Source organism: Sinocyclocheilus rhinocerous, unplaced genomic scaffold (genome assembly GCF_001515625.1).
Source record: "Sinocyclocheilus rhinocerous isolate Xijiao unplaced genomic scaffold, SAMN03320098_v1.1 scaffold2126, whole genome shotgun sequence".
Classification (NCBI taxonomy): domain Eukaryota; kingdom Metazoa; phylum Chordata; class Actinopteri; order Cypriniformes; family Cyprinidae; genus Sinocyclocheilus; species Sinocyclocheilus rhinocerous.
This window is the reverse complement of record NW_015639773.1, coordinates 406,518-422,521: the sequence shown is the minus strand read 5'-3', so window position 1 is coordinate 422,521 and position 16,004 is coordinate 406,518. Positions and strand designations below refer to the sequence as shown.

At 37.3% G+C, this 16,004-nt stretch overlaps 1 protein-coding gene across 3 annotated transcripts in view; it reads left to right on the top strand.

Annotated features, from left to right (window-relative positions):
• Positions 1-16,004, top strand: part of LOC107751832 (Nance-Horan syndrome protein) — a 95,944-nt gene that overhangs the window by 61,774 nt on the left and 18,166 nt on the right. The window contains exon 1 of one of the 3 annotated variants that reach the window (XM_016567604.1): positions 10,214-10,279. The exons of the other annotated variants lie outside the window; for them this stretch is intronic. Coding sequence (XP_016423090.1) covers positions 10,243-10,279 — 37 coding nt within the window. The 5' untranslated portion in view covers positions 10,214-10,242. Of the gene's footprint in view, positions 1-10,213; positions 10,280-16,004 lie in introns of those variants that run through there. 3 annotated transcript variants of the gene reach the window in all.

The window sequence follows — 16,004 nt, the reverse complement described above, 5'->3', positions numbered from 1 at the left end:
ATATATATATATATATATATATATATATATATATAATATTAATAAATATTATAATAGCATATAAATATTACTAAAATAACACTGGCAATACCTTGGAATGACATGTAAATTTATACAGTACAGCATTTCAGTATAATTCATGTCCCATAGTATTTATTTATATGGTACACCAAGGTACTACCAATTATACCATCGTACTTTTTAAAATTAAATAAAATAAATTAAAACTATATATTTAAAAAAAATAATAATAAAATGACAAAATCACAACAATATTAAAACTAAAATATGAAATATGAAAATATAAAGAAAAATTTTAAAAAATGTAACGTATAAAAATGTATAAAATAATGTAAATGTATAATATAATAGTATATAAATAATACTAAAATGACACTGGTAATAGCATGGTATTCTTGAAAGTACCTTGAAATGCCATATAAATACATACAGGACATAATTCTTGTTCCATGGGATTTATTTACAGGGTACACCAAGGTACTACCAATTATATGGTACTTTTTGGTGGCGTGTGTCTAAAAAAGCATGGTATTACCATGCTACCATATCCAGAAAACATGATATCAGCATGAACTTACATTACAAAAAGTACTTTGAAAATACTTGTGGTAGTAAATTTATGTACCATGGTATATATGTAGACTGTTAATAAATGTTTGCAATGTCACGTGACCTACAATGTCTGCCGCATCACTGTTTTGAGGTATCATTCATGTCCGTAGCACAAGCGAGCTGGATAGCCAACCTGCTAAAGTTTCATATTTAGCGTTCGTGGTTAGCCAATAGCCAGCATTGCTAATTACACTGACATATTTCACAATGAATTCACAAAGCACTATACTTGCTTAGTCCACCAAATTTACTGTATAATCAATGTCTTGTTGACTTTCTTTTGTACGTTTTTGATGATTCATTGATGTGTTTCCACCTTCGGAACAGAATGTTTGTGTTGTTTCAAGCCAAAGCTAATGCTTTATTCATTCACGAGGGCTGCATTTGTTTTTCGTGGCCGTTGTGTTGGTACGACTACACTGAGATTAGCAAGTTGTTCTTGGAGCTTGATGAGCAAATGAATTTCTTTCTCATGGCCTGTCAACATTTCATGGCTCATAAAAATCATTTTTAAAATGAACTTTTGTTTGCAGAGAACACACACTTAGAAAAGCTTCGCTCAGATCTAAAAGGCCCTTGATCCCGCCAAACCTGCATCGTTCACAAAACACAGCAGTTACAGGATTGGCAGACGGTCTGCATGAATGGATGTGAAGCAATGACGGAGGTCTGCTCTCAATAACATTTCTCTCTCTCTCTCCAAAACCACTCCACCAGACCTCCAGCCAAATGGATCTCCGTCAGCGTCTGTAACTTCTAGTACTTTGACTCAAAGGCCTGTGAAAATCCAGATGCGGGCAGATTTTCAGTTTCATATTGCGCAAGCTGAACTGTAAGCAAACGCAGTTAGATAACTACATCTGAGACTTAAAAACAAAACAGTAACATTTTGTTGAGATAAGTTGTGATATGTAAATCTAGTAACGTGATATATAATAACATATTCCTTTAAGTAATATGCAGAACGTTTTGTTTTCACATCCTTTGAATTGGTTCAGCTTATTTGGGGTGGTTAGACCCCCAAACCCCCAGTAATTTGCACCCTGGCTGAATGAGGTATTCAGGTGGTGATGAGCTTAATGGTGATTGGATGAAACTCGATCTCTGCTTAGCTGAATTCAAAAAGGGGTCTCCAGCACTGAGCCTAATTACAGGAAAATCAGCATGGCCAGTAGTTGACCTTTCCCCTCGGGTCAGTCTGCCTCAGATCAGAGAGCTCTGCCTCTGTTAGGAGTGCTGTAATGAGGTGGCTGGGGGTCGAAGGTCGAGTCTGTGAATGTAGGTGGTGATGTCAGTGACCCCGGGCGGTACAGATAAATGACCGGTGGGAGGTCCGATGTGTGCATGTGTGTGTGTTTCTGAGCACAAAAGAATGACCCCGCAGGAATCACACAGACAATGTGCAATAAAAATATTTCTTAAAGGTACAGTAAGTACAGCACAGTGTTAAGTGAAAACATATGGCAGAATGTAATATTCGGGGATCCACACCTTTTGACCTATAAATTGCCATGATTTTTCCATGACTCTTGTGGACGGAGAAGGATTTGAAAAATAATTTTTCTTCAGTCATATTGATTGCACTAGTAGCAATTTCTTACCAGCAAAATATTTTACTACTGAGCATAACTACATTGATTTATATTATGTGGACTTTTCCATTACTTTTCCCAGCCTGGAAATCTTAAAATTCCCTGACATTTTTTGAATGACTGTAGGTACCTTGAATATTTGAAAATATAAACATTTCTTTTATGTATTATATTCATTCTACAAGTTAGGGTACATTTCTTGTCCATTGATGATAATTATATATATTTTTTTATATCCATTTTATATTCATATATATATGAGCAAATTGAAACAGGATTATAATATGCTTTTCCTTCATATATATATCTATCTATCTATATATATATATATATATATATATATAAAGGGAAAGCATATTATAACCTTGTTTTTGAAGTGTCAATTTTTTAAGTGTATGGGTCTTAAATTCTAAATATAAATAAATAAATAAAAAGGGTTAAAGTCAACATTATCTATATTTCTAAAATCTAAAAAAAATGTAAAAATACAAATTAAGAAAATATTTTTATTTTGCTCATGTCCGCAAAAGTATTAAACAAACAACCCACCGCAACTAAAAAAAAAATTAAACACCATGCAACCAGCATCATATGACATTATTATATTTTTCTGTGGTGGACTTTTTGTTCATTGTATGTGTCCTCTCATTTTTTCAATGTTTTGTCTACAATAACCTATTGTGGTAACACTTTAGTTTAGGGACCAGCTCTCACTGTTAACTACACTGAACAAAATTATAAACGCAACGCTTTTTTTTTTTGCCTCATTGAAGAGGAGTGGACCAACATTCTACAGGCCACAATCAACAACCTGATCAACTCTATGCGAAGGAGATGTGTTGCACTGCGTGAGGCAAATGGTGGTCACACCAGATACTGACTGGTTTTTGGACCCCCCCGGACCCCCCAATACAGTAAAACTGCACATTTTAGAGTGGCCTTTTATTGTGGCCAGCCTAAGGCACACCTGTGCAATAATCATGCTGTCTAATCAGCATCTTGATATGCCACACCTGTGAGGTGGATGGATTATCTCGGCAAAGAAGAAGTGCTCACTAACACAGATTTGTGAACAATATTTGAGAGAAATAGGCCTTTTGTGTACATAGAAAAAGTCTAAGTCTAAGAGTTCAGCTCATGAAAAATGGGGGCAAAAACAAAAGTGTTGCGTTTATAATTTTGTTCAGTGTAGTTGCTTATAAGCATGCATATTATTAGCATATTGGCTGTTTATTAGTATTTTTAAAGCACATATTAATACCTTATTCTGCATGACCATATTTTAGATCGCTTTATCCACCCCATACCTAAACTTACAACCTTACTAAATATTAATAAGCAAATTAGAAGTGTATTGAGGCAAAAGTCATAGTTAACAGTTAGTTAATAGTGAGAATCGGTCCCCAGACTAAAGTGTGACCCCGATTGTAAATGAGATGTTAATTGTTCATTGTTGAATTGTTAAGGTTTGTTGATGTGAAATGTACCCAGTTATAGAACGAAGCATATTATATACAGTATATGTGGAGCTGTGGAGATTCTATGAAGTTTAGTTTACCTGTAAATAGGTATTAACCTATACACCACTAGAGGGCATAATATCTCCTGTCCTGATCTCACATGACACACAATACGTTACATGCCTACGTTTAATTAGTGTTAGGGGTTTGATCACATCACTAACCGTAAGTGTGAGCAATAGTACCAATGAAGTGCAGTCATGAACTCTGAAGGTGGAAAATATTTGCGAGTAAACCGCAGCACAGAGTAATACATCACAGCTGGATAAACAAGAGTTCTGCGTCTGAACTTTAGCAAACGCCGCTCGTTCGACTTCTTCTGTCAGCCTTTGAAGAGTGTTTTTCTCAGGGACTCTGGGGTTTGTGTTCACTTCTGAAATTAGACAGCTGCTCTGAGGGTCTGTACCTCTTTCTGCTGATTTATGGTTTTGTAAAGGAAAACTATTGTTTTTTGTTTAGAAAGTGAAAGAATCCAGCGGACCTGTTGTTTTCGGGGTGAGTTTTGAAGACTGTGAATGGACCTCTGAGATTACTAAAGTTTCTCCAGTGGCTGGATAAGTGCTTCTTGATGAGTTTGGGTTTGTGTTCTTCAGGTCCGGCTCTGCTGTGTGTGTGTGTGTGTGTGTGTGTGAGCAACTTTGCAATGGCCATCCGCCAGGCTTTTACTGTTACAGATGCCAGACCCTGTCAAACAAATGATCAGACTGAATTTTGAAGTCAGACAAAAGAATGGGTGGAGAAAATGTTATGAAATTACATTATAGGTGGGGTCTGAGCCATATCTAGAGATCAGAATATCACAGAGATTTGATGGTTGCCAGTAAGCAACCACCTAGCAACCACCCAGACCACCTTAGCAACCACATAACAACACCCTGGTACAGGGTTATTACACACTTCACTCAGAAAATGCTTGTAAATTTCACAAATAATTACAAAGAAATGACAAGTAACATTGAATTTAACATGAAATTGTTGTAATCTTAGTTACAACTTCAAAAACATGTTTTTGTTTTTTTGCAGTGCAGTTAGCTAAAACTTCAACTAAAACCAGAAAAACACTTTTCTTGAAATAAAATAAACATTAAACTAAATAAAATAAAGTATAAAAATCTTGAACTTCTTTCATTTCAGCTTGTAGTAAAGGCAACATTTCAAATTTTTTCTCATTTCCTCGTTCATTTTCATTTAGTTTTACTTGATGTAGTAAAATAATTCAAACTAAACCTGAAATAAAAACTAATAAAAAATATATAGAATTTTGTCAAAAATATTTATAAAAAAAAATAATGAAAACAACAACAACAAAATTATTAAAACTTTAACTGAAACGAATGAAAACAGGAAATATATTAATAAAAACTGTAGTAGTATCTCAGCGATACTAAAATAACTGTGCTGGTATTATTGCAGAGGGTTTTGTGCGAGAAAGCAACACTCAATTTTTTGTCAGACAATCTAGTCAGTGTACAGCAAGAAATCAGTGTATTTAACCCAAAATATTGGGTTAAATACATTGATATCTTGCTGATGGCTGAGGCAGATTATTTATTTTATTGATAATCAGATGTGGTCGATAGAGTTTAATTTGCATTTACATTTACATTTGGCAGTCTTGTTTGTCCAGAGCAACTTACATTGCATTTAAGTATTGCATTGTCTATATTTTATCATGCATTCCTTGAGAATCAAACCCATGAACTTGGTGTTGCAAGCACTGTGCTGTACTGTACTGAACTTTAAACACATTTATCCCAGAATATTCCTTTCCTGGTTTCTTTTAATGCTCATTTGAATAGATTTTCACCCCTGTAATTATCTGTAATTAAAAGTCAAATTAAGTATTTAACTTTATAAATCTGAAAATTACATAATTGTTATGTATTCATCTCATTTAATAGTCAAAAAATGGAGTATGCAATTACCTTAAGGTGGATCTATGAGCTCCACCTACTTAGACCAGATCAAAGAGCTTCATCACATAGGAAGGAGCAAAAGATCAGGAGAAAGACAGAGAGAATTACAGGGAAAGCTTTTCTTCCTGTGCTGAGATCATGGTGGAAATATTCAATAAAAGAGGTAGAAACTACGGCTATAAACTGCAAGTGCTTAAATCGCAGGTGTGCAGTAACAAACCTCAGTACTCAAGGGGGCGATAGAGCTACCTTCAAATGTCCAGGTAGCTAAATATAAACATGCTGACTTCAGGACAGAGCGTCAAGAGTGTTGAAAAGTTAATCACGGGGGGGGGGCTACTCGCAGGTAGGTTGGACGTCTACCTGCTGTCTGAGACTAAAGCTCCTCCCTTTCCTCCTTCTCATTCATTCAGTCTTACTTTTTTCTCAGTCTAACTTTTTTCTTCAGTGTGTCCGTGTATGTGGTTTAGAAGAATCATTTATGGCCATCCTGGAAAGGAGAACTACATTTAGTACCCAGCTAACACAACTATATTGTAATAAAAATATTGTGCTAGCATTTTTATTCTGCATACTTAATTTGACAGAAGTATTTTCGTAACATTGCAGAAACATTGTTTTGACGTTGTTAGCAAATCCCCTCTGAATATTTTATAAACTACATTATACTTCCAACCTGGTCCTATATTCACCATCACCAACATATATTTGACATGGTTATGTTTAAAAAATATAGTGTTTAGCAATAAGATAAAATGTGATTTATAGAGATTTAAATATGTAACTTTTTTTTTAAATACAACACTTTAATATTGCTATTTTGAGGCTGCCTTCAAAAAAAAAGGGGTTTTAAGTTTGAAACTTTTATTTCACAACATTCATTTCATAAAAAGTTTTATTTTAGTGGTACACTTTTTTTTTAAAGAAATTAATTATTTTATTCAACAAGGATTCATTGAATTGATTAAAAGTGACAGTAAAGGCATTTATAATGTTACAATGTTACTATTTGAAATAAATGCTTTTCTTTTGAACTTTCTAAAAAAAAAAAAAGATATCATGGTTTCCACAAAAATATTAAGCAGCATGACTGGTTAACATGATTGGTTAACATTAATAATATTAAGAAATGTTTATTAAGCACCAAATCAGCATATTAGAATGTTATCTGTGTTAGTCTGCAGCTGTAAAAATCGACGCGTTTCAAAAAGGCGGGGCATAGAGGAGAAACAATAATGTACAGTATGTGGAAAATAATGTGTTTTTTTTTACTTTAAACCGCATAAACACATTTCATTACACCAAATACACAAAATAATGTTCTTTTTAGCAGCATCATATGACCCCTTTAAGAAATGTTTATTAAGCACCAAATCAGCATATTAGAATGTTATCTGTGTCAGTCTGCAGCTAGAGTCCACTCAAGAGCCAGCTCCAGTCCGGGAGCCTTCAGAGTCCACTCAAGAGCCAGCTCCAGTCCAGGAGCCTTCAGAGTCCACTCAAGAGCCAGCTCCAGTTCAGGAGCATTCAGAGTCCAGTCATGAACCCGCTCCAATCCGGGAACACTCAGAGTCCACTCAAGAGCCCGCTCCAGTTCAGGAGCCCTCAGAGTCCACTCCAGTGCCCGCTCCAGTCCTGGAACCCTCTGAGTCCACTCCAGAGCCCGCTCCATTCCAGGAGCCCCCTCCTCGTTTGTTTCCCTATTTATTCTCCTGGTGTCTGCAGTCCTGTGCTGATCCGTTGTTTTTCGTCTGTTGTGTTCGTGGTGTGTGTTATGTCTACCCGTATTGTTGTTCCTAGGCTGCCTGCCTGTTTTTCCCCCTTGCTGGTTCCATGACCTACCTCAGGGTCCAGGCCCTCTTCCCCTACACTGGCCTGACCTGCCGTCCCTCCCCCTAGTCCACCTCCATTCCGCCTCCCTCCTGGATTCCTTTGACATTTGGTGGATCGTCTGGAATCCGCTCCTTAAGGGAGGGGTCATGTCACAGTCTGCAGCTGGAGTGCCCAAGACGGCCACCAGAGGGCACTCCTTTGGTTTTTTGTGAGCACATGGCTTGTGTTGTGTTTGTTTGGTGCCATGTGCTCTCACTCCTGTCTTATTGTCTGTCCCCTCCCATCTTGTCACCTCATTATTGTTTAAGTTGCTCCACCTGTGTCTCCCTCATTACTCTCGTTTGTTTCCCTATTTATTCTCCTGGTGTCTGCAGTCCTGTGCTGATCCGTTGTTTTTCGTCTGTTGTGTTCGTGGTGTGTGTTATGTCTACCCGTATTGTTGTTCCTAGGCTGCCTGCCTGTTTTTCCCCCTCTGGATTGTTTTTGTTCGTTTTTGTTTAATTTTATTATTAAAAAGACCCATTCTTCCTGCAACTTGAGTCCTCGCCTCATCTCTCCACACGCACCGTGACAATCTGAAGGATATTGTGACACTGAATACTGGAGTAATAGAAAAGTTATTTTAAATTGATTTTAAAATATTTATTTTAAAAACATTTCACAATGTTATTTTACTTTTTGATCAAATAAATGTAGCCTTGGTAAGCATAAGAAACTTATTTTCTAAATGCACAAACTGCATGTCATGGTTTGGTTACGTTATTTTTTTAAATGATGGTGTGGTTTATAGAAAGTTTTAATACATTGCTCTGCATTGTAACTACAATGTAACAACCAAAATGCAATATTGTAAAATCGTTGCTGATGCAAGGAATTTTGAACTTCTATAAATACACATGCATGCACTTACTTCTTTACAAACTCCGCCTCATTTGTCCCAGGTGTGAACGGCTCTGTAAGGTCTTTGTGTGTTTAAACACTGTTCTTGTGGTCTCACTCCAGCATTTGGTCATGATGGCGCCAAGGTCAGCAGAGGCTGAGAGTGAGTCGGATTAGAGGAGATTAAGACGGAGGCTTGTATTTCTATCTCTCTGTCGCTCTCTTCCTCTATAATTGTGTGTGTAATCAGCACAGAATAATTGTCCTTGTCTTTCTGAGAAATGTGTCTTGTATATGAAGTCTCCTCTCATTTAGTCAGCAATACTTTTACAATTGAGACCCTCCAGAGGAAAATGTCATTGTTTAGAGGTTGCACTTTTATAGCTCAGGAGAAGTGTATTAACTTTGTTTTTAGATGTTTCTTCTCAAATTTAATGTGTTAGTAATCATAAAATGAATGTGGATAGCACAGTTTAGATTTTTTTTAATGTGAAAAAATCATATTGAAATATTTTTTAAGTATATTTGAATTCATATTGAAATCTTCAACTTTTGATTGCAGATTTTGCTGTCTTGGCAAACCTGAATACAGTTTGAGATCTGGAAGGCCTCCAACTTTGACACATTGTTGATCTCTTCTGAAACACACATGTGAGATTACTGGGGTCTTTTGCTCAAGGAAAGCAGGGGACATCAGCAAAAGTGTCCATTTGCTCTCGATTTAATCTTATTGCCGTCTAGGAGAAACAATTGAGACACTAAGGAATTGTTATTTATATTTGTTCTGTCATATGTTCTAGATTAAAGACCTGGTTTGTGGCAGTTTACCATCTGCCTCCTCTCTGAATCTTCTACACCACCATGACACAGCAGTGATTGGTGTACCAGCTAACATAACACACAGGCCTATATACGAGTCTGTTAGTACACTAGCCACAACTAGTAGATACAACCCATTTACAATAGTAACTGAGCCATTTCCACCTTGATTTGTGTCTGAAAACAATAGGTTGTAAATTGCATACTGGTTCCTTCAGACCGATTAGAAGATTGAGTCCTTGTTTTACGGGTTGTTTTCACTGGTGGCTCTGTCAGTAGACAGGATGCAGTTACTTTACTCTGGTGCCCAGGAAAAAGTTACAGATGTAATTGCTTTGTTTAGGGGATATGTTGTGGATGGGGGTATCCTGATGAAAAGACTATATCCCAAACACCTCTGTCCACTATTATTTGGACAAACAGGTAGTCCTGCCCTTAAACTTGCACCATTGGTCAAGCCAGAAGTTGACATGTCGCAATCAAACAGAGAGTTTTAAAAGAGCCCCAGTGTTTACATGCATTGGAATGTCAACTTAGTAATCATTGTCTGTGCATATTACATTTCTCTGATATTGATTCATAGTTGCTTTGAATTGCCATTCTTTGTGAATCAAGCACGCATACATGAGCCTGTGCAACTGTCCAGCGTCCCACTGGCAGCAATGTGGATTAGTGACCCTGTGCTTCCTCCCTTTGGACCGCTCCAGTGAAGCATAAAAGGATTATAGCGACCCAAGTTGTGGCTGGACTGAACCATGTGCACTGTCTATGGGGGGTAAAGGACATCTAGGGTAACAGGGTGGAGATTGAGGGGGGGTGGGGTGTTGCAGATGTTGCAGCAAAGCTGAGCTGAAAGTAGCCTGAGGTCACAGTCAGTCAGTCAGAGAGAGAGAGAGAGAGAAAGAAGTGTGCTGTGATTCCATGGCGGTGATGAACAAGCCCCAGGGGGCTGAAGAAAGTCAAATGAAAACACGAGAAAAAAACGAGAGGAAAGATAGAGACATACTCATCCCTTGCTGACCAGCTTGGCTGAGACGCACTATTACGGTCATGGCTCTCGGATGCTGCATGCCGTTGAGGTCTAAAGGTACAGTAGATGTTTCCTGTCATAGTGACCTTTTAAATTACACTTTGTAGCTTCTAATGGATTCTTATGTTTTAGAGTTAATCCATAACTGTCAAACCTTGTTTTGCAATCTTTTGCCTAGATGTAGTTTGTTTTACAGCCTAGAAACTCTGAGTTTGGTGAACTCATGTCCTTTGAATGTTGCTAAATATACTTTTGCATCATATTTACAATGTAAAATATGCATTACTTTGCCTCTTTGGGGGCTCAATGAAGTTATTAACGACATTGTATGGTTGTGATGATGTGTACCTGAAAGATTTGCTGAATTGGCACACTTTAGTTCTTTATGCTCTTCTGTAAGTAAACCCAAACATTTGAGTTGTGGTAATACCAAATGTGCTGTGACCCAAGAGGAGGGGAGGGAAGGTGGTCTTCAGTGAGGTGTGGTGTCATTGAAATGAATGGCTAACATTTGGAGGGCTAGACTTTCCCACGTCGGAAGGTGTGTGTGTTTGGATTGGGGAATGTCAGTGGTCTGGGCTTGGCTCAGGGTTCATGTCTTAACAGTGGCTGATGATTAGAGGGTGACTGTAGGCTGAAGATGGTGGGTTTGAGCTTGGGAAACAGGACAGCCTTAAGGTACGTTCCCACTGACAGTGGTTAAAATTAATGGCAGTGACCAAATCACTATACATTTGCTTGCAAGTAGGCTGTATTAGGGTTGTGTGATATATTGGTTTGGGTGTTCATGTCTTAACAGTGGCTGATGATTAGAGGGTGACTGTAGGCTGAAGATGGTGGGTTTGAGCTTGGGAAACAGGACAGCCTTAAGGTACGTTCCCACTGACAGTGGTTAAAATTAATGGCAGTGACCAAATCACTATACATTTGCTTGCAAGTAGGCTGTATTAGGGTTGTGTGATATATTGGTTTGGGTGAAATTGGATATTTAATTGTGCATCAGCCATTATTTAATTTCATTAATGTTTCTGATTTATTCATCATAAAATGTGAATGTGTAATAAAAAGACGTTTTCAGCACAAAACATGCACATTTTAAAATAATATCTTTTTTTTTTTTGCATCAGATGGCCATAACATGAAAATAATTATTGCAGAATTAAAAATATTAGTGCATCCCTACTGACTTACACGCATTCCCAATGGGAGCTGCCATATTGCATGACATCATATATTTGCATAAAGTTGGGCTCTGTTTGGTTGCAACGGCAACTGTTGCAAATCACTGACCTTTTTCAGGGTTAAAGGTTATAAAGGTTAGATTCTGCACCCTTGATATTTAGCCTACAGGAAAGGAGCTGAGATTCAGATGTTGCTGAGAACGCTATGAAATCCAACGTTGTAACTACATAAAATGTTCAGAAAGAATATTCCGTTGTTGTTGAAGTATCTATTAAATTTCCAAAATGAAAATCAGTTGAGGTTTTGGAATATCCGCCATGATTCTACGCCAAGGCCTCCAACTTCTGCTTAGCTTTCCATCTGTGGTGTTAAAAATTGCAGTTCTACATGTTCAATCTACGGATAACATTGATGATAGAAGAATAGCACTGACTTTGGAAAGATAGCAAAGAAAACAGGGAAAAGGATCAGGAAAGGAAAAGGTACAGTGATAAAGCCCATTCTGTTTCCCATCTCCACTTTTCATGCCAAAATAAGCCTGTTGGCTTATCTCAGATGATACCATCAATAGACAAGCGGTCTCCATGAACCATTTCTATTGTTTTTAGGAGCTGTTTACTCATGTCTTTGCAGACCAGATAGAGGCATTGTAGATGGCCTGTTTTGGCCACCTCTGAGATTTCTCTTGATTTGTGTGGACAAGGGGGAATTCACTAAGAATTAATTGTGCCAGTTGATAGCAATGTTTATTTGTTGTCTTTGTTGTTTAACGCTTGGTTCTCTAAACGATTTCATGGATGTATGGCCAGTTCTAAAGCTCAATATCTAATATGTAATTATAATTTTATGAATAACTGCTGCCATGATCACCTGGAAAATGTGCAACCTTTTTTGCACTGAAATGCTGTGCTCCGAAGTGGTAAATTCACCCCTCTTGTTTCTTTTTCTCAGTTTAGTGTGGAAACACTTTGGGTGTTTATCAATTAGGTGCAACAGCTGCTGAAAAGACCCACACGGACAAATGCCCTTCTCTCTCTGAGATGACTGAGGTGCTTGAGCTGTGGAGGGACAGAAAGGCAGAGCTGTTATTCTAGTTAGAGATCACTGCTGGGTTGCTCTTTACCCCATGCTGCTAAACAACTACCAAACAGCTCTATAAGGAAGAGAGCTCCCAGCCCCCTTTTCCAGCACAGCTACCCCGTCCTGGATTAGCTGACTGACTGCGCTTGAGAAATTCTGGATGATCTAGTGTTGTTTGGCAGAAAAAAATCAATTTCTGGCATATATTTTCAGTCTAATACACAAAGAAATGAAATTGAAAAAATTCTGCAGGAATAACCTATAAATCTCAACATGAGAATCAATATGATTTTGGGATTTTCAGCATGCGTAGGTAAAAATTATTTGTGACTTCCCTACTGTGTTGTACTATAATGGATTTATACAAATGCTTCTGGGTCATAATCACCATTGGCATTAGTTTTTAATGCACTGGGTAATGCACTTTAATATTTATGCATTGTCCCCATTTGACCCTTTCCACAGTACCAAACATAACTGAACACTCTGTTTCTACTGTAGGTCTGTTCACATCAATTCTGTATTTTCACCACAAAAGCATGCACAATAATTTTTTTTTCACATTATCTAATGTGACAAATTCAGCAATATCTACTTTTTATTTAAACCAAAACCCTTACAGTAATGAAAATGATAATGTGAAAATTAAATTAGATTTGTGAAATCTAAAGTTTAGCATGCCTGGACTACATGTGCTACCCACTAAACAATTCATTCAGGTATAAAAGATTTTCTCAGACATTGATAAAAAATTTGGCATTGCATGGTGTTTAGTTGCATGGTATGATTTTTGGTGTTTAGTTGCATGGTGCTGTCTAGGACATCAGTGATGGTTTTCATGTGGATGGTGAGTTGATGAGCTGCAGGGGCTCAAGGGCTGAGATACTGAGATGCTACCATTATCACCATGGTTGACTGGAGCCATGTCTGTCTGGATAAAGACAGCCAAGAAGGGCATTAGTTCATTCCTCAACAGGGGTCTTCCCTTGGGGAGCATACTTGGAAGCCCCATGTTTTCCACCACACTGAGTGCCTTCACCCTACTTACCATTCAGAATCTTCATAGAGTCATCTCAGACTAATAGATGGGAACATTTCATCCCAAGATTAGAAGGGTGGCACTGTAAATAAACATCAAACTAGGGTGAATTCCGGTAAAACAAGCTACAATTTTCACCTCATCCATATAGGCAAGTAGAGTTAAACAGTGGAAACTGACATGCTCTTGGAGATTTGTCCGATTAATCCCTCAACCCGTGGTCACTAAGCATCTTTTCAAGGTCACTAAGGATGCTTGGCATAGTGAAGCTTGAGATCAGAGGTTAGATTGTTTGACTTGACTTATGATCTCTCAGAGACTAGTCGAGTTTGATTCATTTCATGGTGAACGAGATTGTGACAAATTTGGAAGAAATACAGAGTATACACAGCATATACACTAATGTGCAGTCAGTCTGTGGGATCAGTAAGATCTATTTTTTGAAAGAAATTACTGCTTTGATTCAGCAAGGATGCATTAAATTGATCAAGTGTCAGCAAAGATGGTTATAATGTTTCAAAAGATCTCTTTCCAATAAATGCAGCTCTTTTGAACTTTCTATTCATCAGTGTCCTGAAAACAAAATGCATCACAGTTTTCACAAAAATGTGAAGCAGCACACACTTTTCAACATTGAGAATAATAAATGTTTCTTGAGCAGCAAATCAGCATATTAGAAGGATTTCTGAAGGATCATGAGACACTGAAGACTGGAGTAATGATGCTGAAAATTCAGCTTTGCATCACAGAAATAAATTATATTTTAACATATGTTCATGTAGAAAACAATCCTTTTAAATTATAATAATATTTTATGATATTACTGTTTTTACTGTATTTTTAATGCCATAATTGCAGCCTGGGTGAGCAGAAAAGATTTTCGAAAACATAAAAAATTCTTACCGACCCATGGACTTTAACATCCATGGAACATTTCCATTCCACAAAAGGTTCTTTATACTGGAAAAATTATTAAATCTGCTTCACAATTTTTCCTTTCTCTTTGGAGTGTTACCAATCACAACGCATTGGATAGCTGGCCAATCAGAGCACACCTCGCTTTTTCAGACTGATGAGCTTTGTAAAAATCGACGCGTTTCAGAAAGGCGGGGCATAGAGGAGAAACAATAATGTACAGTATGTGGAAAATAATGTGTTTTTTTAACCTTAGACCGCATAAACACATTTCATTACACCAAATACACCAAATAATGTTCTTTTTAGCAGCATCATATGACCCCTTTAAGAACTGATCACTGAAAGGATTTTTGGAGAGCCAAAAATGGTTCCTTTATGGTTTTGCTGCGAAAACCCCCATTTGAAACCTTTATTATTAATAATGATATAGAATTCTTTAGTTGCTATAAGGTTCTTGATGTTACGTGTTACGTTCTTCATATCAGTGTATTGGTTCTAGAGGACTAGTTTGGCCCGCCTGGGTTCTGTGAAGCAGGTTTTCCTCTGAACCACAGGTTCTCTTATGACATGTGAAATTGTTTCTGGAAGCTTTATTTTTCACACTGAAAGGCAGCGATTACATCTGAGGGTTGGTTCATCTTCACAGTCAGGCGCCTTTGATCAAGACCCAGAGCTGGCCCAGGACTCCAGTCCAGCTCGCTTCCAGATAGATATTCCCCTTAAATGAAATCTTTGAATCTAGTCCCAGATGGGAGAAATCCTCAGAGGGCAAACATGAGAGGAATACTCTGGCAAAGCTACAAAGGAGAGCAGGGTATGGGATGGCAGAGGTGGTGTGCAGAACAGGCATATGAGCTGAACGAATCCAGGAGGATACAGAGAAGGTACTGGAGGAAATGCTTAGCAGACGCCACTCGTCTGGCGTAAACAAGGTCCATGATGCATTATCTCAGAAGAGGTCTGTGGAATAGGTTTTTTTAGGGTGATGTCATGCTGTTGAGGTGAGGAGAAGATCGGTCTGCAGTCAATGGATCATGTTTTAAATGTGTCATTTTTGGGATAAGTAATTCATTTGGTGACAAACTTTTAAATACTAAAAAAAAAATTTTTTTTATTGCAGTTTGGAGTTAGTCAGATTTTTTTATTTTTTTATGTTTTTGAAAGAAGTCTCTTCTGCTCACCAAGGCTGCATTTATTTGAAATTATTATTCAAAAATACAACAAAACAGTAATATTGTGAAATATTTTAAAATAACTTTTTTTTTTTTTTTTATTCTTGTAATGCAAGCAAAAATGCAGTTTAATTCATTTTGGATAAAAGCATCGGGGAAATGCATACATGTAAATGTAAATGTTCACATTGGCAATTGTTTTTACTTTATTGAACACTTATAGACTTCATGGAAAACATTTCCTTATTATTTGCATCATAAAATATAACTTTGCTGTAAAGTGTGCAAAATATTGAAGTGTGTGTGTGTGTGTGTTAGTCTTTGAGGGGTGCACACAGAGATAACACAGACACAGAGTTGTGCTCTATTGAGTTTGTGACCTAGATTGCTC